The sequence below is a fragment of the Microtus oregoni genome, unplaced genomic scaffold, assembly GCF_018167655.1.
Source record: "Microtus oregoni isolate MIOR12 unplaced genomic scaffold, Mior012 000002F_ref0000024, whole genome shotgun sequence".
In the NCBI taxonomy this organism is placed as follows: Eukaryota; Metazoa; Chordata; class Mammalia; order Rodentia; family Cricetidae; genus Microtus; species Microtus oregoni.
The window spans coordinates 21,758,373-21,783,649 of NW_024543061.1; the positions used below are offsets into that span (position 1 = coordinate 21,758,373).

The 25,277-nt window shown below is 37.1% G+C and overlaps 2 protein-coding genes across 6 annotated transcripts in view; one reads left to right on the forward strand and one right to left on the reverse strand.

The window, feature by feature from the left end:
- The window catches only part of Lrrtm4 (leucine rich repeat transmembrane neuronal 4), a 778,594-nt gene that overhangs the window by 599,199 nt on the left and 154,118 nt on the right, over positions 1-25,277 (forward strand). The window lies entirely within an intron of this gene.
- LOC121434736 (cytochrome c, somatic) lies at positions 3,075-3,615 on the reverse strand. Its single transcript, XM_041633675.1, has one exon. It carries the CDS (start codon positions 3,580-3,582, stop codon positions 3,265-3,267), a length of 318 nt encoding a protein of 105 aa, XP_041489609.1. The 5' UTR covers positions 3,583-3,615; the 3' UTR covers positions 3,075-3,264.

The following is a 25,277-nucleotide window of genomic DNA, read 5'->3' on the forward strand; positions in this document are numbered from 1 at the left end:
GGTGCTAGTCAGTATCAGGTAAGGATAATTCATTGATTCTGACACTAATTCTGGGCTCAGAATCTTCTCCTGCTTTATTTATTTATATCATTAGTCTCTGATCCAGTCAACACCTTGCAACTGAAGGGATTTATGTGTCAGGTTTCAATCACCATAATAGACACTGCTAGTGTGCCGATGGATCAAAAGCCTGCACATAATTATTTTAAAGTACGATGTCCTGGAAGGAACGCAATTATTAATACCTGTGGCTAATTTTAGCAATACATTTTCAAAAAATAATGAGCACTTCTCTCCTTTTCAAGCCACCATTCTATTTATCTTCCTTTAATTATTCCACGTAGTCAAATCTGTAAAATTCAATTCTTATGGCAATGCTAAAGCAAATGACCAGCCTCCACCAATATAAATCAATTTGTAGACTGTGTGAAGAGAAATGCAATGTTTATTTGGAAACAAAAAGAAAGCAGATATAATCTACAGCAACTGGAAATTTATACATCAGTATAATGGGACAGTTAATTCAGAAAATACTGAGTACTAATTAATGACCTTGTTATAATTTTCAGAGTAAAAGCTTGGTAATAGTTATAGACTTTTTAAATAAGTGAGTTACATGGATTTACTATTATTGTGTTGACTTTCTGCTGCAATTAGTATTTTGACTTGATATTTAAGACTAGTTTACAAATACTCTGTTTTAAAAATTTAAAGAATATACAGATATTAACAACTACTAATTTAGGTAATTTCAATGGAATATGTGAATTATGTCATTTAAAAAATATTTTGTGGTTATTTTCATATATATATTTATATGTATATATACATATATGTGTATATGTATGAATATGTATAACATACATACATATATAATGCATTCCCCTTTCTTCTTTGGTAGAAGCATACCATGTAAGGAATAAAACCTTAAGAATAAAGTAATTGAGCTTAAGATATGTTTAATATACTATGAAGCTTGTCATTACTACATTCTTGTTTCTGATGCCAGAGCTGGTTGAAATGTTGATTTGAAAGCATCAGGTATTCATAACCTGCTAATGGACTTTAATATATAGGAACCTGTTGACAAGGATTTCTGTCCTGCCCAGTCCTTCAGTTGTTAAGTCCCAAAGAAATATCACAGAGGTCTACATTAATTATAAATTGATTGGCCTAGTATCTCAGGCTTCTTATTAACTCTTATAACTTATATTAGCCCATAATTTTTGTCTGTGTTAGGCACGTGGCTTGGTGCCTTTTATTGGTGGGGCAGTCACATCTTGCTTGCTCTGTGTCTGGCTTCCTCTCTATCTGGGTGATGACTACAGACTGTGTTTTTCTGCTTCCCAGAATTCTCCTTTTCTCCTTGCCCTGCCTCTACTTCCTGCCTGGTTGCCCTGCCTATACTTCCTACCTGGCTATCAGAGTTTATTAAAAACAATACAAGTAACAGGATAAAAGACTATTGTCCCACAGTAGAAGCCCTTCTAGTTAAAAGAGGAAAACTGAAGTTAAGTATGAAAAAGATAAATTTCAGATCAAATACAGTAGAATCATGAATTCCATGCCTTTTAGAGACACCGCATGTGCTCATTACTTCCAGTCATATTCATGAAGCTTTGGTTTAATAGCCTGACTCAATCAGAATAAATAGAGCAATTACCTTTATAGGGAATGTTTGACAAATGGGAAGTGAATGATTCTACTACCTAAGGAAAGAATATTTTGTGGCTTACAGGTGGGAGAGAGCAAGTTCTCTCTTGGCAATAGCTCTTGGGAGAGTTTCAGTGGAAGTGCACTCTCCTACCCACCTTCCTAAGAAGAACAATTTTCTATTTAACTCAGTCTTACAGTTCAAAATTCAGACGCTTTGGATATGAACCCTTCCAGGGCAATGTCCCAGTGCTGGGAGAGCCTTTCTATAATAGCCAACCTTACTAAGAAACAGAAATAGTATGAACAGGATAACATCCCTGTGAATTTGAGAGTACAGGAATAACACAATGCTCCTTGGTTTCATAGGACAGCTCTCAAGTTACAGCTCCTGGCATCACATAACTTGACAGCACATTTTTATGTTTAGGTCCCTAATTTTCACTGACTAGGATCTCTGCACTACCAACAGACTATTGTCTCTGATCCTGATCTCAACATTGTGAAATATGTTGGTATCTAATTTGTTATTTGTAGTCTTCAAGGTGATAAATGATCAGAACTATCTTCCATTTTGGTTCTGAATAAGTTTATAAGAAAAAATGATTAAAACATTTATAAAATATATATGTTATGAATTTATATGTGTGTATGTATATCATTTCCAGGCCATAAGGAGTGTATTAGATCTTAGAAACAGAGGTGATGTGATAAGGCTTGAATGGTTAGGAAACAATGAGAGAGAAGAGATGGGGAGGGATGAGAAAAAGGTGAATAAGAGAGAGAAGAAAGAGGAGAGGATGAGAAGGTGGAGGGGTGGCAAGTTTCTACACAGCAGGCATTTGTGCACCGCATTTTTGAATCCACAAAGACACTGTAAGAAAGAAATGACATCAGAACAATAGGAATCCAAGTCAAGGAGCTATGTGCAGAAAAATAAAATGGCTTTCTCTTCTCTATTGTCCTTTGTCTTGTCACAGAAAGTGTTGTGTTCCTTGTTTTTATCTAAATGTTGATATCTACAGATGCAGATTTTATGTTTTTTTTTAACATTGCTAAATAGTCTTTATTTGATATATTATACATAGACCACAGTAAGTGCCTTTCAATGGTAAAAGGCAGCATCCTTTGACCTAGGGAAGTCTAATAAAATAAGACCATTGAGTCAAGAATAGACAGTTGCCTCCTGACCTTTAGCCATTGCCTGTAACAGCAGTACAAACTTTACCACAGATGAGTCTTCTCATTTCTGAGATGGTGACAGAATTTCCCCAGTGTTTAAACATATTCATATGTCCAATTATATAAATTTAATTGTAAAACCATTTAGTAGGTTTGAGGTGACACCCCATCTTTGTGGAAAGTAGAACTTTAATAATTAAGTCCAATCTTATCTTGAGAAAGGGAGAGCAGTGACAGTGTTTATGCAACTGGAATCGTTACTTTAATAAAGATCATATCCACTTTTCTACAAGTCAGCTTTCCTTAAATCAGGACTGTCCAACAAAAAATTGTTAGCCGTTCATGATCTGAATTTTGGGGTATGAATTAAATTACGGTACACATTAAAAGTCATGAGACATTTGTTTTGTAATAAATAAGGCACTGGAATTACTCCTTAGTAGCCTTTTTAAGATAAGCTATTAGGTCCGCCCTCTCTCCCTTCTTCTTAATTCCAGCGAAGATCATTTTTGTTCCAGGGATGTACTTTTTGGGATTCTCCAAATACTCCATCAGGGTGTCCTCTCCCCAGGTGATGCCTTTGTTCTTGTTGGCATCTGTGTACGAAAATCCAGCCGCCTGACCTGTCTTCCTCCCAAACAGACCGTGGAGGTTTGGTCCAGTCTTATGCTTGCCTCCCTTTTCCACAGTGTGGCACTGGGCACACTTCTGAACAAAAATCTTCTTGCCTTTCTCAACGTCACCCATTTTTAATTCGCTCCCGCGTGATCAACACCACCAACACCGCTGCGACCCGAAGACGGACATCCCGCTCTCTCTCCAGATTTTATGTTTAATGCTATTAATATATACTAATAGTCTCCTAACTTAAATGTTTTATTTATTTCATTATTTTTGTGTGTTGTGTGTGTAGTGCATAAATGTTTTGGCACTGTGTGTGCTGGTGCCATTTAGGGCCAGAAGAGGACCTTGGATTCCCTAAAAATGAAATTAAAGTTGGTTGTGAGTTGCTGTGGAGGTTCTGGGAATTACGTCCAGGTTCTCACCATGAGTATCCAGTGTCTTCACAACTATGCTTCCACTCCAGGCCTCTCTAAATTTTATATCCATAAATTCATTTTTCTCTCTGCCTTGATTCCTTCAACTTCTCTATCATTTTATTAGTTACTTTATCCTATATACTTTCACTATCATAGGCAAGACACTGTTGAACAATGAAGTTTTAGAGGAATATAAAGTTTCACAAAAATCAAACAGGGTCACAACTGGAGAGATGGCTCAGTAGTTTAATATACGTGCTGCCCTTCTGGAAGACCTCAGTTTGGCTCTCTGCACAAAGCCAGAGGAGGCTCACAACTGTCTGCAACTGGAGCATCAGAGTATCTGATTCTCTTTATGGGTACCCACACATGTGTGCCCATTCATTCACACAGACTTATGCAAACATACACAAATAAAATATGCTTTTAAACACACACATACCACACATATGTGCACACAAACATCAAACCTATACATCATACACACATATGAATATACATGTACACATATGCATGCACACACCAATAACACACAGACATCCGGACACGGACTACACAATCTAGGAACTCATAGCTAATGTTCACAAAAGTTGTACAAATACCACTGTGACCTAGGTGGAATATGATCTAGATACCATTTTTAAAAACACTAAGAAAATGTATGATTATGAATTATTTTTACACATCCCTCCTCAAAAAAAGAGAATTTTTACTGTTTCCTCATTCATCAAAGCCTTTCCAAGTTATATTTACAGAATAATCTGTCCTTATTTTACAGACTAGGAGACTAAGGACAGGAAGGATGCCTGAATGTCTAGTGAGGAAACAGGTCCAGACTTCTCAATATGGCCTTTTGTTTTCCCAGTCCCTGCTCTTTCCATGAAAGCACGCCAAAATCAGTGCTGGGAAAGCACGCCATATGTCACTCAACATGCCTTAAGATTGTCCCAACCAGTTTGAAGAAATCTCCCCGAGAAATCAATGACCAGAGAGAATAGCAGAAAGCAGATGGTGCCGTCAGCACACTTCTGGTGTGGCATCTGTGGTTGCTTCTGTGTCTCTAGATCAGATTGCCCTTGTATCAAAAGCACCAATAGGTGCAGAAGAAAGAAAACAACAAAAGATGAACAAAACTTACAGCAAAGACGCAGTCTCTATGCTTAAAATTGCAGATGCACGCAGCCATGCTGTGCAGGCAAATGTTTGTGCACACATGGGCTTCCACTGAGGATTCCCAAGTGCTCAGTGGATCCCGTAAACCTCGAGGCCAAAGAGAAGCAATGACACTCACCTAAACTTCACAGTAATGGAGGATTGTGGAAACCCCCTACTTAGTTACAGATGGTGCTCAAGGCAAAATCCCATTAAGACAAGTTTTATGGGTTCACTGTAGTTTGGCTCTTAGCAATTGCATCATTAGTACACAGAGCCTGAAGTCAAAACAAGACTGAGTGCTAGTCTTTCTACAAAGAGATTATAAAGGAAAACAAAAACAGCTCAGTTTGCCAACTGCAGCAGGATTCCATGCCAAGAACATTACCTAAAAGAAAAATGAAAAGTACATCCTAAACACACACACACACACACACACACACACACGCACACACACATCCCTCAATCAGAGACTTTAGCAATGGCTTTGAAAGAGAATAGGCAACACGTTCAGTTGACCCCTTCTGTTTCTGGTTTAGAAAAGAAAAACGGTGGTGAGCAGACTACTCATTGACATGAATAGGAAAGATATTTTAGTAATATTTAATAAGTTTATTTTATTTTATCTTGTATGTATACATACACATGTGTATGTACGGTATATCTGTGTGTGCATGTGTATTTAGAGGTAGACATACTCATGCTTACATGTGACTAGGCTAGCAGAAGGTGTTGTATATCCTCCCTTATCATTTTCAACCTTATTTATTTGTGAAGTGTTTTATTTAGTTAGTATTACTATTGCTATGACCAAATACCATGACTAAAGCAACTTGGGGAGGAAGGGTTTATCTGGCTTGTATTTCTACATCATATTTCGTAATGAAAGGCAGTCAGGGTAGGACCTCAAACACAACAGCAATATGGAAGCAGAAGGTGATGAGAAACCCATCGAGGAGTGTTACTTACAGGCATCCTCCGCTTGACTTGCAGAGCCTGCCTTCTTATAGAACCCAGGACTACAACCCTGGGATGGTACTACCCACAATAGGCTGGATCCTCCAGTATCAAACTTTCCAGAATTCCCTCTGAACAAATCAGTTAGGCCTGAAGATAAAACCATAATCGCCAGGACTGAAGAAGAGCACATTGGTCAGCTTAGCACACTTAAGGACTTCATTCAGTTACTAACACTGAAATTAAAAGCTGTTCATCAGTATCACATGAGGCACCTGTCATTCAGTAGTTAAATATAGACTTTGGTCCCGTATTTTGTTATGCAGTTTCCTCTGAAAGCATCCTATGTTGCTGAAAAATGCACACTGGTTACATCAAATCTAATGTGTTAACATAGAAGCAATCATAGAAAATATATTTAATATCATTTTATATTAAAAATGACTTGGGGACTTTTGGTGAATGACTCAAGGGTAAAGGTGTTGCCACCTTCCTTGACTATTAGAGTTCTAACCACAGGACTGATGTGAGAGCAGGAAGAACCAACTCTCCAATAGTTGTTGCCTAAACTTTGTACCCATGGAGTTGATGCCATACACATGACTCCCTGGCTTCTCCCCACACAAATAAATAAGCATAATTAAAATAAACAAAATATATACCCCAAATTTCTCCTTTTGTGCTATTTTCTTAATTTTTTAACCTATGATTAATCAAAAAAAAACTGAAGTAACATACAGTATTTCACAATTTTGTCAAGTAATGTTGCCTTCTTGGATGGCTCAGTGGTCCTTCAGTTAGCTTTGAATACCTTAGAGGCTAGAGTTCAGAGTCCTGATTCCCTTTTCCTGCTGATCTGAAGGGCAGGTCTGTTTGCTTCCTCACCATCTTTAGATAGAAGATGATACCTCTAGTGGAGCCCAGCTGTTTCCATCTTTGCCCTTGAATTCTTTAAGGTGCATCTGTCTTTAAAATGCATCCAGCCCTGGATTTCCACCCTTTGATCTCTCTCCGCTGATGGCTCCCAATCATCAAAAATCCTCCAAGCTTCTTTGTGACTAGCGGTCAGGCCCATAGGCACATGCAGAGTGTAATGCTAAACCCTCAAATTAAAAGCCTCCTCATGCCCAGGCCCAGCTCTGCACTCCCCTAAGCAGATTCACAACACTTCAGAATGGTTTGCACTGTTCCCCAGTCAATTATGCGTGGTGCCACTTCTAATGTTTTAAATAAGAGAACTGACAGTCAAAATAGAGAATTCCAATTAGCACTGAATTTTTTATTTTATCAATATTTTAAAGGATTTGCGACATCAGATGTGGAGTGTGATTCTAAAGTGTGACTTTCGTCACAAACTCCACTTTGCACAACCACATGGCTCCTGTCCTTCCTCTCATTTCAACAAACTTTTAGTGTGTGACTATTGGACCTCTGATGGAAAGCCTCACACAAAGCTAGAAAGCTGTCTTTATGACTTAGAGGAACAAGCAATATTGAAAGGTAATTGGAGCATATATTTTACAAAGTTTGCCACCTTTTCTGACTCCTTCGGAAACAGTTCTCTAGCCAGGTATGGTGGCGAAGCACTTTAGTTCCAGCACCTGGAGTTCAGATCTAGGAAAGCAGTGGATTTGAAGCAATCCCACGGCACACAATAAGATTGCATTTTTAAAGGAATAGAAGAGTAAGATTACTGTTAGTCATGTATTTTGCCTCTGTGACCAAGTGCTAGAAAAGTGCAACTTAAAGAAGGAAGGTTTTATGTTGGTTCATAATTTGAGGATACAGCAGTCCATCATACTGGACTATATCATTATAACAGAAACTTGAGGCAGCAGGTCACTTTGTACCCAGGGTCTTGAGAGAGAGAGAGAGAGAGAGAGAGAGAGAGAGAGAGAGAGAGAGATCTTATTTTCTCCTTTTTGTTCAATTCAAAAAAAAAAAAAAAAACCTGGACAGTGCCCTGGATGTTTAGTGTAGCTCTTTCCACGAGAAATAACCTGAGCTGGATAATCCCTCACAGACGTTCCCAGAGGCCTCCCTATTCCTTCAGCAATCCGCCACTCTGTCAGTTTGACAATGAATCGCACCACTACAATCACTGACAGAGACAGTTGTACCAGGCAATGAATCACGTTGCCTTTCTGCATAGAGGAGAGCTTGACCCTTGACCTCTTATTATTTTTTTACTCATCTAATCTGTTTAACCTAGCTAATTCTCAGACCAACTATTAATAGCTAAAGAGAGTTCTTGTAAATAGAAAAATCATTAAGAGCCCAAAACATCATTAAATTTGTAAACTTGGGTGACATAACACACACAAAAAAATGAGACCAATAAATGATATATTATATGTTCATTTATTCAAACTTTTCATCTAGCATGTTAATTAGCATTCCATTGGTGACATGAGACAGAAACTCAATAAACTGGTGAATGGAAACAGAAATACTGACTCTTGAAATGCCTGACATTTAGGAAACAAAACCAAAAGCTGACAGCTCCTTCAAGAACAAATACCTCCATTATTTCCTTTTGTCTTCATCATTTGCCTCCGTCCTTGATATTTGCTTCATTATTTCTCACACTGAATCTACATAAATCACAATGATCAAAAAGTTTGAAGCCTGAGAATTTTTTGTATATAGGTAAAGACTTTGAATGGCTCTTTATTCCTCAAGCTCTAAAATTCCAGGGAAGAAACTAAATTGGCTCATTTTGACAGAAGTCTTCATTTCAAATCAAATCAACTCTGAGCACAAAAGTGGTAAGCCCTAAGGTGATCTGTAGACATACCATAATTCCTAAGGCAGAGATATATAGTATAGCAAAGGGAGGGCTGCTCCTAACAAGGCTTGGGAGTTTAATAAAGATCTTCATAGAGGGCTATTACTAAATCAGAAACACGAGTGTAGCAACTGACAAATGATCATAATTTGAATGTCATAAGCAAAATCATCACAATTACCTAATTGTAATTTCAATAGAGGAGAAAATTAAACAAATGCCAAATGGCTGTCCTCATTTCTGATCTTGTTTCCTTTTTCTGCAACTTTGACTTTGTTGAAATCAAGAGAATCTTTTATATCAAGATGTGTTTTTCTTCTATATTAAGGAAATTATGAATGAGGAACAATATACAGAGGCAGGTGGATTTAGTCTGTTTTGTGTTTTATACAGACTATGACTGTTTTTGTCTGGAGTATGACAAACTAGGTAATTTGTTATGAATAGAAATGCATTGCTCTGGACTACACGGAAGAGCAAGGCTCTTGTGAAGACTGGCATCATCTTGCTGTGTCATAGCAACAGAAGAGAGTAAAAGGGAGTGAGAATGGTCTGGATTTATCCCTTATAAAGACATTACTCCTCTCACTTGGAGCCTACACTATGTAAGTGTCATTTACATGTTAATGAGGACAGAATCTCTTGTCAAAATCAACTATCATTTATATCATGTATTCCAATACTGTAGCATTGAGGACTGAGTGACCAACAGGTACTTTGTCATGAGTACATTCTCCCTAAACATTCAAGCTCAGAATTGAAACTTCATGGATTTTTCTCATGCAAAATCACCTTTAGAACATCCACAAACCTCCTTTTTATCACATTCTAGCACCATCTCAGACATCTGGATCCCAATGTCTTAATCAATAATAAGTCAAACTCTGAATCTAGGTATAAACATGTAAAACTGAAGCTAGCTATTTACCTCCAAATGATAGAAGTAACACATGTACAGGATAGACACATAAACATAGAAAATTGTCTTTACCCAAGAGAAGCACAAGCAGGTTCTTTATAGCAAGCACTTCTACTAATAAAAACTAAATTTTATTTTATTTGATCTCTGTATTACTCAATAGTGTAAAAGGCTGGTCAATTATCCAGGGAGAATAAAATATTTGTATATCAAATTTATTGAGTGTAAGCTAGTTTGATCAGGCATACTACCACTGGGTCATGATGTAAATTTCTATACAGTGTTCATCTTTGTAAGCAATTTTAAGACCTTAGGTAATCCTTTTAAAAAATAACAATCTCACCATACTCCACATTCCACTAATCCCTGCCAGTACTAACTGGAAATATGGTAGCCTCAGAAAAGTAAGCAATCTGAGTTTTGATTTGTGAAAATGCAGATATTAAAAGCAATACATGTTATAATTTATATTATCATTTATAAAGAAAACATAGGTAAGCTGAGACTGGTCCCATAAGGGGTGGTGGCAGGAAACCCATGACCTCGATGTCAGCAGAAGGTGGAAGACCATGGCCAGTGAGAGACAGACAGATAGACAGACCTTGCAGAGAGAGTTTGGGTATAGAGTTTATTTAGTGGTTTATAGAGGGGAAAGGGAAGTGGAGAAGGGGAGAAGGGAGAAGAGAGAGAGAGAGAGAGAGAGAGAGAGAGAGAGAGAGAGAGAGGTGTGTGGGGGGACTGGAGAGGAAGTGAGAGATCCAATTGTCTAACTGGAAGGGGAGAGGTTGGAAATGGGCAGAGCTTCTCTCTTAAAAGGACAGGGTACACAAGTGACAGACCATACCATTGGATAACAACATTCCCATCTTTTTCTTATAATAAAAAGATGGGGAGTTAGGCAAAGCAGGTTGAGGGAATTAGGATGGCAGATTCCCATGACTGCTTCCTGCTTATTTGTGAGCATCCAAGTCTTTCTTGGGTGCTGGTCACATCTTGGGGTAGCTTGTTGTAAGGAGAAGCTGGCTGCATCCCACCACCTGACTAGCTTAACCCCCAAAATAACCACACGGAAATTGTATTCATTTAAACCCTGCCTGGCCCATTATCTCTAACTTCTTATTGGCTAACTCTCACATATTAGCTTAACCCATCTCCATTAATGTGTATCACCACTTGACTATGGCTTACTGGCATGAGTCTAAGCAGTGTCCATCTCAGGCAGGAAAATCATGGCATCAGCCTGTCTTTGCTTTCTTCCTCCAGTATTCTGTTCTGTCTTCCACGCCTCCCTGAGTTCCTCCCTATCAACTTGGCCAAGGCAGTTCCTTTAATAACAAATGAAAGCAACACAAATACAGAAGGGCCTCCTATACCTGTAGCTGGTAGTTTTATTACTGTTCAGAATTTGTGGTGTGAAACTGCATGGTGTCTGTTAGACTTGACAAGGTGTAGGCAGAGCAGAAAACAAAATTAAGTGTGGAAAGAAAAAATTTTTTTTTCAGGACCAGGGAATTGAGAGGGGTGTATCTGACTGACCTGTTTAAGGTGAATCCTATACCTTGGCTCTCTGGAACTCACAAGAATTTTTTGAGTTTCTGAAAACATAAGTTTTAGACATATACATTGTATAAACAGCAGCATATTTATGTCAGAATGATTGTGACAGATGTTTTTGAACTATGAAAAGTATAGAAATTTAATAATATGCGTTTGTCCTCATATCTTTACAGCCTGCAGGTACACACCTTAATAATTTGCATTTGTATATCTTAAAATACCTTTTATTTAAAACATTTTAAGAAATTGTACTGAAATTTGTTTGGTGAGGTTGTTATTTTAAACTGACAAAACCTCTCAGCTGTCAGAGATCTTCAAAAAGGATAAAATTTAACTTTAGTTATTGATTAAAAAATGATAGAAAACTTACTCTGTTGGCTACCTAGGGCCACTCCTCAGTGTCCTCCATGGTCACTGATTTTGTCTTCTGCTGTTAGAAGCAGGGCCTGCCAGGCTCGAGAAGAAATTTTTTTTAATTGAAAAAAATTTCTTCCTCCTACCAGCCTCTCATTCCCCCCACCTCCACCAACTTCTCTCCCCCTCCCTCTCCAGTCCAAAGAGCAGTCAGGGTTTCCTGCCCTGTGGGAAGTCCAAGGTCCTCCCCGCTCCATCCAGGTCTCGGAAGGTGAGCATCCAAACAGGCTAGGCTCCCACAAAGCCAGTTCATGCAGTAGGATCAAAACCCAGTGCCTTGGGTTCTCATCAGCCCTCATTGTCAGCCATGTTCAGAGAGTCTGGTTCTATCCCATGCTTTTTCAGTCCCAGTCCAGCTGGCCTTGGTGAGCTCCCAATAGATCAGCCCCACTGTCTCAGTGGGTGAGTGCACCCCTCGCGGTCCTGACTTCCTTGCTCATGTTCTCCCTCCTTCTGCTCCTCATTTGGATCTTGGGAGCTCAGTTTGGTGCTCCTGTGTGGGTCTCTGTCTCTATCTCTATTCAACTCCAGATGAAGGTTCTATGGTGATATGAAAGATATTCCTCAGTATGGCTATAGGATAGGGCCATTTCAGGTTCCTTCTCCTCAGCTACCCAAAGAACTAGCTGCGAACATCTCCCTGGACACCTGGGAGCCCCTCTAAAGTCAAGTCTCTTGCCAACCCTAAAATGGCTCCCTTAATTGAGCCCTGATCCCATATCCACCCTTCCTTTATCCCAACCATCCCATCCCCCCAAGTTCCCCTATCCTCCCCTTCTCACTTTTCTCTCCCCATCTCCCCTTACCCCCATCCCACCCCACCCCCAAGTTCTCAATTTTTGCCCGACAATGAGCCTATTATTTGTGATCCTAGAGAAGCTAAATAAGAAGGTGAACCCAAAGAAAAACATATAGTTATCCTCCTGGATATTGGAAGTAGACAAGATTGCCAGGCTAGTTTTGCCAGTTACTGTGGGATCAGCAGTTGTAGTGGTGGAGGAGACAGAAATAAGAAATTGGAGCAACAAAATAAATATGAGTGAGAAAAAGAACATTTAAAGTTTGGTGGGGATGGGATTGCTCAACCAAATGAAAATGAATGGGCATGAGACGCCAGCAGGACACTGGCAGTACAGAGCATGGCTGGATAGAAACTTTTTCATCTGCCTGTTTTCTGATATTAAAACTTAGAAAGCTACCACTTTAGATTGTTATTTAAGGGGTGCATAGGCCATTTGTTAGTACAAAGGCAGATAAGGTTAGGAATAGGTAAGTAAGGCAGAGGTTTCAGAATCTGTAAAAGACCTCCTAGTGGGGAGGTTGGATAGATAATTTTTGAGGGTTGATTTCTCATGGCTAAAAATGTGAAAAAGGCAAGGACCCAAGGGCAACTAATCATGAACATCCTGGAATGGTGTGAGGGTCAAGGACTAGGTCCAGCCAATTTAAGACCCATCAGTACAGGAACTGGGGATCAGATGGGAGCACTCCAAGTGGCCCAAGAGGAGACAAAAATCCAAGCAGTGAGGAGTCAAATTACAGTCTTTAGCCACGGGGAATAACCAGAGATGAATGTCAGCAAACGCTGACTTAGAGATGGGGACCTTACCATTTGCAGCACTGGAATAGGCACAGGATGTTTGAAAGTGGTCTGAGTTCAGGGCCCCAGCATGTCGGAGGGAAGAAGGGAACTTGGAGAGAGCCTAACCAAGTCACATACCAACGTTATCATTTATATCATCATTTATAAAGATAATGCAGGTGACCAAAGGCAAGTTGCATGAAGGGCAGTGGCAGGTCACTCAAGGCTTTGGTGATGGAGGGTGGGAGACCATGGCCAGTAAGAGGAAAACAGATAGGTATGACATGCAAAGACAGTTTGGGTATAAGTTCTATCTAGTAGGTTATCAAAGGGAAAAAAGAAGGGGAAGGGGAAAAAGAGGGAAGAAGAGAGAGAGAGAGAGACAGAGCTGCCTTTCCAGAAGGGCAGACAGACAGAGAAAGAGAGAGAAAGACAGACAGAGATAGAGAGGGAGAGAACTGGAAAGGAGGTGGGAAATTCACTTGCCTTGGTGGAAGAGATGTTGGGAGTGGGTAGGGCTTGGCTCTTAAAGGGTCAGGATATACAAGTGATGGACCAGGTCAGCAGATTATAACAACATATTAATATTTTTTGATTCCTAAAAGAAGGACCAGACAGGCATGGGGAAAGAAAGAAGTTCACACCAGCTGAGATTTTATCATACAACCTCTAAAGTGTTTTGAAAAAGACAAACGTAAGGGTAACTGGCATGTGATTAAAAAGGGATTAGAATGTATTTTAATTCTAAGCAATATGTAAAGATTATACATAGTCATGAATTGCTTTCTACACAAATTGATCATGTGAAACTCATTAAAATACTATTTTCAAAAGCAGAATAATTTATGAACAGTTGTACAACAAACCCACAAAATCAGCGTGGGAAAATATTTTGGCTCCCGACATTTACAAATTTCAATTAAAGAATGTGTTTTAGAAAAGAGAGGACCTTCATAAAGCCTCATGCACTTACTCGTAACAAATGGTTAAGGAATAAAATAAAATAAAGAGAATGGAATTTTGTATTGCAAATGAACCAAAGTTTATTTACAAGGGGATCAAAAGATACATTGTATTTCAGTTTTCTATTACTGATTATTCTATCATAATAAATACTGGAATTGTTAACACAGCTGTTACTTCTTTGTGGTAAGCAGAAAAGTAGCCATAGTTTCTTTCATCTTTCACTTTGTCTACATCATCTTTTTAAGAGCTTAACCTAATGATTCACAACATATTCAGAATGACCGCTCTTTACAACTGCAATGAACTGGGTTGGTTTGAACATGAGTGGCCCCATAATCTCATAAATCGGAATACTCAATTCCCAGTTGTGGAACTGGAGTAAGGAGTAGGAGGTGTGACCTAGTGGAGGGGGTGTGTCTCTATTGGCAAGCTTTGAATTTTCAAAAGTTTATGTCATACCTGGTACTCTTTGTCTCTGCTTTGTGCTTGTGGGTCAATACAAACTCTTATCTATGGCTCAAGTGTCACTTCTGACTGCCTGTTGGCATGAGCTCTACCATGATGGTTATAGACTCACCCTCGGAATCTGTAAACCCCAATAAACTCTCTTCTGTAAGTTGTCTTAGTCAGAGTGCCTCTTCACAGAAACAAAAAAATAATTAAGGCAGAAGTTAATTAAGTTTGAGTTATACATTTTCTACCAGTAGTCACATCATAAGTGATAAAAGTAGAAGCAATATCTTCATACTCTAACATGTTTTATCGCTTAGAAGCAAACTGTATTATCTACTCAGGAACAGGTGATCAAAGAGGACAGAGTCATGGGAAGTCAATTTAGAACTCAGGGTAAACCAGGAAGATTTTAACTGGCAGTAACTGTAAAGAAAGAGGACAACATAAAATTGGATACTCTTTTTGACTATAAGATGTAGCTCAGTGATGCTAAGAGACATACAGTGAATGGTAGCAAGGAGCAATGATTTTAGGTACGTACTTTCCATTTGGCATTTTGACTCAAATGGGAGCAATTTTCTAGCTGTGCTTAGAGTTTCTCACAGATGAAATTATATGTAATTTCATTATATTCTCAAATTCCTCCAATACATCAGTACTGTTAAATCTAATGTGCACTGTTAAAGCAATCATGATGGCAGAGTGCACTGTGTATCTTTCCTTCTACCACTTTTAATACTTAAAAAAAGTTGTCATACACTGGACATACACTAACATCTTTTATGTTGAAAGGAATTGAAACAGACTTTGGAAATTGAGAGAGATATGTGAATTTTTAGTGTCTGTCAATTCCTTGATGTTTTGAGTTCCAGTAAGCTAAAGAATAGATACATCATTCATCTATGTTATCACATGGAGTTCTAAAAGACAAAAAGAACAGAGTTGAGGAAAATATGTCACAAGAGCAATGAGATATAGTTTGACTTAGTTCTAATTTAAATATTTCCAGGATCATCTGCATTGTATATAATTTGCTTTGCTCTTAAGTTATGTTTAGGTAAAGTGCTATTTCACAAACAGATATGCTTCCACTTAGCGAGATGTGAGAAGGCTTGCCTTTCTCTCTTGGCTGCTTCCAAACTGCTGTCCGGGTAGCCAGGGTTCCACTATGTTTAGGAAATTCCGAAGCATCCTCCACAGTAGATGCTTATCCACAATAATGAAAATAAAAATAAATATAAAGGATGAGCTGAGGAGATCTGGCCAAATAGGTAAAGGTTCTTGCTCCTCAGGCTTGAAACCTGAGTTTAAATTTCCATGCAAAAGCAAAACACTATTGAAAAAACTATCGTGCAAGTGTCTGTAATCCTAGAACTCTGCCAAGGAGATGGGAGCACAGAGAAGAGAAGCCCCAGAAGCTCCCTGGGAGTCAGTCAGGTTTATATAGCAGCGAACATCAAGATAACAACAGAGAAGGCGAAGTGGAAGACCCACACCCAAAGTTGTCTTCTGACTTCCACACAAGCTCTTGGGACAAATATGTCACAATCACTCACAGGCGTTCAAAAGTACACACATATACAAACACATACATGCATGAAGAGTTTTATTTTAATGAAGAAAGAGAGATGATTAGGAAGATAATGAAATCAACTCAGTATCAAAATAGATCTGCAGAATACACTTCCCGTCTAAGCCATAGCAATATTCAGGATGGCTTGTAAATGTATCGCCTGCTTAGCTATTTCAGGGACATGCAATGGGCAATGTCATCATTGAAGACAGTGATTCCTGACCATACACTGCATTCAAGCTACCACCGAATGGATGATGCCAAAAAATTTAAGTTCTCTTATTAACCTCTGTAAAATGTATTAATGAAATCACATCAAGAAATTTCAAAACTGAGAATATTATGTAAAAGTTAATACAGTGTGATGTTTCCTAAAGTGAGCTACAAACAATAATATTGGAATTGTGCAAGAAAAACTTCTTTGAAATATATGCTGTTTACATGAACATAGAAAAAAAACTTGGTACAAAAGAAAAGAAGTATATAGAAAAATAAATACATTGACTAAAATCTTGAGCATGAGCATGGAAAGAAGCTTGTGTTTACTGAATCAAGGAAAATATGAATTGTGTTAAATTTTCTCAGTTTATTAAGAGCATCTCAAAGTGGTTTGTAAATAAATAATAACTAAGTGCCAATTGCAAAAAAAATTCTATTAAAATGAATGTTAAGGAAAGATGAGAAAAGGAGGAAAAAGTAGAAAAATAAACATATTAAAATACCATGGTAATTTTGCAGAAAATTAGGGAAAAAGCCAGTCTGATGTAAACTAAAAAGTGCATATTTGCCAGTGTTGTCATAGTATCTACTAGAGTTTGCATGATGGCGCAGTGTTACATAGCTGAGTTCCCATGAACACTTACTGGTTTTACCAGTCACCCAGTGAGGTCTCACACTGCTTCCAGGCATCCACTTCAACATCTCCTGCTTTTGGATTTCATATAACTGTTATCTTAAGCAAACATGGTTTAGTTTCATAAACATCTCTTCCTCACAGTTAGCTTTCAAGCTACTTAGGAAACGTTGGCTCTTGAAATCTTAAGCTAAAGAACCTTAGATCCAGAGAGTCTCTGAATTGGAGGCTCTTCATAAATACTTTGGATTTAAGGTTTACATAAGAATAAACAAAATCAGATAGAAGCTTTTTGTGTTCATTAGTATGGAAGATTATAAATATGTTAAAATTCACTTCATTAAATCAATATCTTCATTTGCATGAACATACTGAAAATCACTTCACATGTTGCTCTTCTTCAAAAAGTATTACTTAAAGAGCTGGAAAGATGGATCAGTGGTTAAGCACGCATTGCACCAATGCTGGCTGAGTCCTGGACTCTGTTCGCTGCATCCCTGTCAGGTGTCTCACAACCACCTGTAATAGAAGCTTCAGGAGGCGCAACATTGTCTTTTGGCCTTGGAAGAATTAACCAGTTTCATTAAATTAAACACTGGTAAAAATTCCTTCTTGATTACTTTTTACTACCTATAAGCATGAAAAAGGATATTCCACTGATTTTTTTTAATTAAGTGATAAAAATCTCATTTCAAAATGGTCTATATTGAATTTAAATTGAAATGCAATAAAAATCTTTTACACAAAACATTGGACCAAGATAGTGGAAGTGAGAAAAACTTTTTTAAATGGCATAGTAAGTAGTAAGTAGGTCTAAACAACTGATTTACTTATTAAAGAAATAACTGGAAAATTATGAGGATCTGAGTTTTAATACCCAGTACCCATGCTCCCATAATAGGGAGCACCTATAATCTCAGGGCAGACATAAGAATCATGGAGTCTTCTGGCCAGCTGGTCTCACTGAATCTATTCACTCCATTCTGGTAACAGGCTGTTATCAAAGAAATGGTGGTAATGTTGCTTCTTGAGGTAGATTGATTCCCATATTTCTGAGAAACTGCCATATTGATTTCCAAAGTGGCTGTACAGGTTTGTACTCACATCAGCAATGGAGGAGTATTCCCCTTACTCCACATCCTCTCCAATGTAAGCTGTCATTAGTGTTTTTGATCTTAGTCATTCTGACAGGTGTAAGATGATACCTCAGTGTCACTTTGATTTACATTTACCTGATGGCTAAGGATGTTGAGCAATTCTTTAAGTATTTTTCAGTCATTTGAGATTCCTCTATTGAGAATTCTCTGTTTAGATGAGTGCCCCTATTTTAAGTTGGAATATTTGCTATTTTGATTCTAGTTTCTTGAGTTGTTTATGGAGATCAGCCCTCTGTCAGATATGAGTTGGTAAAAATCTTTCCCATTCTACAGGCTGCACTTTCATCTTATTGACTGTTCTTTGCCTTACAGATCCTTCTCAGTTTCATTAGGTCTCATTTATTAGGTTTCAGTCTCAGCATCCCTACTACTGATGCTCTATTCAGGAAGTTTTCTCCTGTGTCCAAGCATTCAAGGTTACTTCTCAATTTCTTTTCTCTTAGGTTCAGTGGAATTGGAGTTATGCTGATGCCTTTGATCCAGTTGGACTTGAGTTTTGTGCATGGCAATAGATGTGGATGTATTTGACATCCAGTTATGCTAGCACCATTTGGTGAAGATACTTTATATTTTGCACTGTATATTTTTCAAGCTTTACTTATCAAGCTATAGTAATAAAAACAGTGTGATATTTGCATAAGAAGAGACAGGTGGATCAATGGAATCGAATCAAACCCTGACGTAAATCCACACACCTATGAACACCAGATTTTTGAGAAGGAAAGGATTCATTTTACTTACACTTCCAGGTCACAATCCATCACTGAAGGAAATCAAGACAGGAACTAAAACCGAAACTATGGTGGAATGCTGCTTACTGGCTCTCAGTTTAGATAATTACAAAACCTGTGCTTAGTTAGTGTTCTTATAAAACCCATTTTCCCCTTTACAGGAACTGTACCCATAGTGGTCTGGGCCCACCTACATCAATCATAAATCAAGTTGATCTCTCACAGACATAGCCACAAGTCATTCTAGATGGGCAATTTCTCAACTAAGCTTCCCTCCTCCCAGAATGGTGACTCTAGGTTATATCAAGTTGGCAAAAACTAATCAAGAGAGAAACCAAACTTGGGGTCCAACTTTATCATCACAGATTTTTACTCCATGGCTTTATAATGGCGAACACATAGCCATGTATTTACAATACATAACTGAAGTGAAGCATGGTAGAATATGACTGTAAGTCTCCAAGCTCAGCACTCAGGAAGCTCAGCCAGACATATAACCCAACCACAGAGGAGAGAGAGGGAGACCGAAAAGAAGAGGGGGGTGAAAGTGGAGGGAAGAGGAAGGAGAAGAGGGAGGAGGAGTAGAAAGAGAGGTCTCCATAGTCTCCATTGGAGAAAAATAGCTCAAGAGAAGATTCAGTAGCTTTGAAAGACTATGAAACACAGTCTAATAGCTGGCATATAAAGTGGAGGTGACAGATGTTTTTTTAATTAGGCTAATATATATTATATATTATACAAACCAGCGAGTTTCTTAACAGCACTTTTATTTAAATATATTCTATAATTTTACCATATATATTCTCCACTAGCCTCTGTAGACCCTATCTGCCATTACTGCAAATTTCACTCTTCTTCCCAAATAGTCTTCATTAGACTTTGACAGTTTGTGTGTTTATGTGTGTGAGAATGTAGGTGTGTTTGTGTGTGTATGAGACACACTCTCACAGAGAGAGAGAGAGGGAGGGAGGGAGGGAGAGAGAGAGAGAGAGAGAGAAAATGAGAGCGAGATGTATTATAGATGCATTAGAAGTCATATTTATCTCTGAGTCTGTGTAATCTTGATAACTATGCTCTCTGTTACCACTCATTTTCTCACAAATGATGAATCTTTTCTTCTTTATGACTGAAGATAACTCTTCTGTGCATATGCAGTAGGTTTTGTTTTCCATCTGTTGATGGACACTCAGATGATTCTATAACTCAGCTATTGTGACTAATGCTATAATATAGATGGATGAGAATTCTCCATGTGATGCTGTTAACTTGTTTGGGTATGTTCCCAGGAGTAGTATAGCTGGATCATCTGAAGCTTCTATTTATACTTTCTTGAGAAAACTCCAAGGTGATTTCTATGCTGGCTGAACCAGTTTCTATTCCTACTAATAGTACAAGAAGAACCTCATTTTTCATAAATTTTTACAAACATTTGTTGTCATTAGTTTCCTGTGTGGCAATAAATTTCACTTTTATTTTGTAATTTTTTAATTTATGTATATTTTAAACTTTGAATCCCTTATGCTTGCATATTATTAAAGGTATATTATTAAGAATGATATTACTGGAAAGTAAGGTAAATAAATATTTAAAATTAAAAAGATCTTAGAGAAATGGAGGGATGGCTCTGCAGTTAAGAGAACTTACTACTCTTGCAAAGAACCCCAGTTCAACTCCCAGAATCCAAGGGATGCTGAGGATCATTTGTAACTCATACCACCTCTAGTATATAATATTCTCCTCTGGTCTTCTGTATTTACGTATATGTACATACACATAAACAAATAAGAACATAATTTTTAAAATGATCTGTAGGTAGTGTTGAGAAATTTTAAGTACCACCACTTAGCAAATTAAAATCTATGTACCAAATAAATCCAAATTCCTAATTTGTAAATAATTTAATATAATATGCATCTTTTTATCATATGTAAAGTATCAATAGCTAGAATGGTAATGGGAGACTGTTGAGAAAAGCAGTATATTGCTCGCTATGTCTGAAATACTGTCTGACACTTTATAGAGAAACTGGTCAAAATCTGATCTTCAACAAAAAGAATATATTAAAGATAGACAAATATTCTTGTACTACATATCAATAAAGCCTTTGTGTATATCCATTCCAGTGCTATAAATGTGCTATTGTGATATAACAGCCATACAAGAGACCAAGAAAAGTCACTCAGACATGAGGTTTTATATTAATGTGATGAGTTAAGAGACTTTTTAACATGGAAAACAAAAAAAAAATAATTAAAAATATAGCTATTACTGCCAAATAAAACAAAACCAAGCTGAACTTGAAAAAAAATCTACTCTTTATTATTAAGTAAGCATATAGTAAAATGCATGTTAAATTAGAATTCAATAAAGTTCAATACACTAATATCTAGTAGAATATTTTAATAAAGTATTACAATTTGTATAATTAGAGAAAAGCATGTGAATTACTTTAGCACATGGAAATTGCACCCTTTCATTCCCATGCAGTGCTGTGTTTTAGGTGGACTTATAAATGATATAACATCAATACCACTTCATGATAGTGATATAAGAAACACCAATTTTTGTTGAAACAAAAATATGCAATTTTGAAATGTGCATTGGAGATTTTAAACTCTACATCAAAAAGCAAAATTGAAAAATGCTCCAAATGCAAAGAAAGAGTGCAAGGAACAAAAGCATTATTTCTTGATTCACAGCAAAATTCAGAAAAAAACAATAAGACTAAAGACACAATTTAAAAGCAAATTTACTACATTTATGCAATAAAAGTAAAATGAAAACATTGTACATGCTTTTTATAAATTTAGTCCAGTAGAAAAAATAATGACTGAATATATGTTATGATGATGTTAATTTAAAATTCAGGAAACAGCAACTGAATATAAACTTTGGGGGGAAAAGGTCTAAAGATATTTTAGAATAATGGGAATAGTGATATTATAAAAGAATACTTTGAGTATTTACTCCGAAACATTGGTTCTATGTATTTTTCTTATTTTTTTAAATTTTATAGTTTTTATTATATTAAAGAATGGATTTTTAAGCATTTCAACATAGTGGCTGTGGCAGTTTTCCAACTCATATAACAGAATATCAATAGTTAACAAAGAGGTAAGATTCAACTTGGTCTGTAGTTTCAGAGTTTTGGATGTCTGTCTGTTTTGTTGGGTATATGATGAGATGTCACACTACTGTGATAATTAGGCGGTGAAGGAGACCTGGTCACTTCCTGGAAGTTAGACAGCAAAGAAGAGAAGAGGAGAGAGGGGGGAAAGGCCCAACATCCCATTTAAAATCAAATCCAGCACTAGACACTACGTCCTGGGCTTTTCATAACCATTCCACAGCATTACAGAGTGATGGCAAATCTTTGAATATCTGTTCATTAGAGAAAGTACATATCCAAACATAAGTTTAGAACATACTCTGAAGAGAAAAAACAGAGAAACAATTTTGTGATATTACTATTTCTTGATACATTGTCTAGTTTTCATAATCAATAGAGAATAATTATGTGTGGTGGTAGTGATTATTTAATATAAGCAAGGCTCTGAGTTGAATTCTAACACTTTCTAAATAATAGAAACAATGATGATAATAATAGAGACTATGGAGACTGAAAATTGTCTCCCTGAAAAGATAGTATTTCATTTAAAGATTTCTAACTAACAAGAATACACACTATAGTATTAAGTTAAATAGGTTAATGTCAATCATCCTGTATGTATTATCTTCAAGAGAGGATGATGAGGGATATAGACCATTAGCATTATAAAAATATAAATAGTTTCTCATCAATTTGTTTTAACTGAAACAAAGCACATTAAACAGGGGAAAATTAATTGATAAATTGTCATGTGTTTAAAATACCCAGCCTAGGCAGTTTAGATGCTCACCTTACTAGACCTAGATGGAGGGAGGTGGGTGGTCCTTGGACTTCCCACAGGGCAGGGAACCCTGATTGCTCTTCGGGCTGATGAGGGAGGGGGACTTGACTGGGGGAGAGGGAGGGATATGGGAGGCAGTGGCAAGGAGGAGGCAGAAATCTTAAATAAATAAATAAATAAATAAATATAAAAAATAAAATAAAATACCCAGACCTATAACACATCAATACAGATAACAAATTTTCAAGGAAAAACATGTATCAATGTCATAAATGAGGCAGAAGAAAATATAATATACATTATATTATATATCTAAAATATAAATATACAAAATATAAATATATTGCTACAAAGTATTAAGATTTTAAGTTGTAAAAGATCAATAGGTTGATGGTTTAGCTTTGTTTCTGTTTCTATGGGACAATATTCTGATGAAATTACCTTTGGGGAGAGAAGGTATCTTCTGCTTACAATTCCAGGGTTTATACTCCATCTTTGCAGGTAAATCAACACAGACCATGAAGAAACTACTTACATCATCATACTGACACTTAAGAGCAGGGAGAATAAATGCATTTATGCTTAGAGCTCAGCAGGTCCCTCTGCTTTTACACAATCCAAGGCCCACACCCAGGGACTGTGTAGTCCACTGTCAGGCTGGGTTTCTCACACTGATTGAGACACGCAAGATAGTCACCTAAAATATGCCCACAAGCCAAGCTGATTTAGACAAATTCTCATTGCAACTCCTTTGTAAGTGATTTTAGGTTGAACCAAGTTTCCAATTAAACTAAAGATCGCAACTGATAAACAATGTTTGCTAAGATAACATAGTAGACTATGTCAACCAAAGGTGTTGGTAGTTAATTACGACTTAACAAGAGCTTTCTGGATGATGTTGCCTCTAATCACTTAGCAAATAGGTAACTCACCACTACCTGTAGCCTGTTATTTTACATCCTGGGATTTATCCTAACAAACTAACTCAGAGTAGATTAACTTTTATTCTCACAAGAAATTCACCGTATCATTACCTTTAATAGCCAAATAATGGGAAGAAATCCAATTGAAAAAGACTGCACTAATACACAAACTTAAGAAGAAATATATCCTCTTCCCCGGATGTATGGGCATTTACACGAAAGGGGAATTTTGGCAAGGTAAATGAAAATAGCTTATATTATGTTGTGTATAATGTGGATTTTTAAAAATGTGTAGTCTGTATATATACCGATTATTAAATTTTCATATCACAAGTCTCGTTCACTGTAATAGAGTTGAGGCAATTTCAAGGCACACACACACACACACACACACACACACACACACTCATAATCACATCCTCACTTTCTTTTCTAGTCTTTACTGAATGTGTGGATTATGTCTCATCAGAGAGAAATGAATGGCTCCATCTGTCTTGACTTTTCTCTCTTCCTCATTACCTCACTTGCTCTAGATTTTTCATTGTGTCCTGTCTTCAATTTCTTCCCTCCGAATGGGGTATCAGTATCCCAAAATTGATCCATTCAAGGAGACAGTGATTCCACCGCCACTGCCATTGTGGGTAGCATGGGAAAGCTTCGTCTCTTAAGGACAAATCTTTGAAACTTGATCAAATTGCAATGACGGAGAGATTTTCTTGGGATTGCTGCCATCACCTTCAGAAACATCATGTTCTATGATAGCATTTCTTTCTGCTGCCCAGGGAATTATATTCTTACATTCAAGAAAAACATAATGAACTTAAATAATTATGATACTTACCAATGGTACTGATTGCATTAGCAAATATTATATTGGGATACTCACATTTTATTTTTCTGGCTTCACAGCACATCTATTTACAAAAATCCCCAGTGAGAGTATCCTTTGTAAATTTAGTGTCTGATTGAATCTTATTCTCTGACTTCAAGAAAAAACAGTTTCTTTTAACTCCCCCACTGTTAAGGAAAGCATGATGTTCCTGTCATTTTATTCCATATTTAAATGTATAAATATTGTCAATAAAAATGAAAAACTTTTTATTCAACATTTTTTACTTTAAAATAGATTCACTGCATTATTGTTCAACAATAAGCATCATTTGATAAAGGTATCATACGGAGATGAGCTTCTTGAATTAATGTCATCAAAAATATTGGCATCTTTTTTGCTGCCAGATAGGATTTCTGTTCAGTGCATGAGAATTACAAGGAAAAAAAAAGTACCCAATGCAGGAATTCAGGTTCATGTCCGTGTAAGAGAAAAAAAAACTTGAAGCACTTTGGACAAAGAATATAATAGGCTAGTTAATATTTTGTAATTATTTGTCAGATGAGCAGTTAGCAGTTAACATGTTGTGAACTATTGCTTTCAGATGAAGGGATGATTCTGTGATTTAAGGTGCTTCTTTGAGGTTGTTTAACTCAAA

Excerpts from the sequence above, each read along its gene's own strand:
- LOC121434736 (XM_041633675.1), bottom strand. The coding sequence starts at position 3,582 with ATGGGTGACGTTGAGAAAGGCAAGAAGATTTTTGTTCAGAAGTGTGCC.